Source organism: Gregarina niphandrodes (assembly GCF_000223845.1).
Source record: "Gregarina niphandrodes unplaced genomic scaffold scaffold00071, whole genome shotgun sequence".
Lineage (NCBI taxonomy): Eukaryota > Apicomplexa > Conoidasida > Eugregarinorida > Gregarinidae > Gregarina > Gregarina niphandrodes.
In genome coordinates, this window is record NW_011645837.1 from 28,446 (window position 1) to 29,219 (window position 774).

The 774-nt window shown below is 50.4% G+C and overlaps 1 protein-coding gene across 1 annotated transcript; it reads left to right on the forward strand.

The window, feature by feature from the left end:
- Positions 1-477: 477 nt before the first annotated feature.
- On the forward strand, positions 478-673 carry GNI_183110 (hypothetical protein; the record flags this gene model as incomplete). Its single annotated transcript, XM_011135244.1, has 1 exon — positions 478-673. A coding segment is annotated over one exon (196 nt), but the record flags the coding sequence as incomplete, so codon positions are not given.
- Positions 674-774: the final 101 nt, after the last annotated feature.

Below are 774 nucleotides of genomic sequence, written 5' to 3' on the forward strand. Positions count from 1 at the left end.
CACCTTAGATTCTGGCGCGTCGCTAACCTCGGCCACCTAATCAAGTCATACCGTTTCTCAGAAGAGGTCATCGACATGCTCGAGGCGGATGCCACCCAGCTAATCTCCAGCTCGGAAAAACGCAGGCCTCGCGTCAAGAGGGATTACTACATCGGCAGCTACGCACAGGCCTACGTTGTGCTCGAAGGCGCTGACAGTGCCGGAAGCTCCAGGCTGCGCCTTGCTTCTGTCCCCTACTGCCTCATCGCGAAAGACTCGAAGGACGCTTTGGCTCGACAAAAGGCCTTCTGGGAGCAAGTAAAAATTGATGCAGGCTGTGCCGTGTCCAAGTAGGCGTGATGACGGCTACATTCCATCAAATTTACGGCTCAGAGATGAAACCCGTTTTACATTAATGACAGAACACTGAACGGTAAAGTAGTAGTAAACATCTTTGGGCTGTACAGTTTTCAGCTGGCTGCAGTTAATCTGTTTCAGCTCGGACCTGGAAGAGACGGAAAAAAAAGTACGAAAAAGTACTGCTCTTATGTACAAATTGGGTGCCACAACTATCTCACCTTATTACACCCGACAGACTCTTATTACACCCGACAGACTGGCACTGGGACCTAACAGCATGGCCTGGTCAATAAGCGACACAAAGGAACTACCTGATCCGCGAGTGATGAACTGAACAGACAACACAACCTCTCATCGACGGTGGACTTGCACACACTTGCACACACTTGCCGACTTCAACTAACCGTAGATCAGTGGCATGTCGTCAGATGCCAT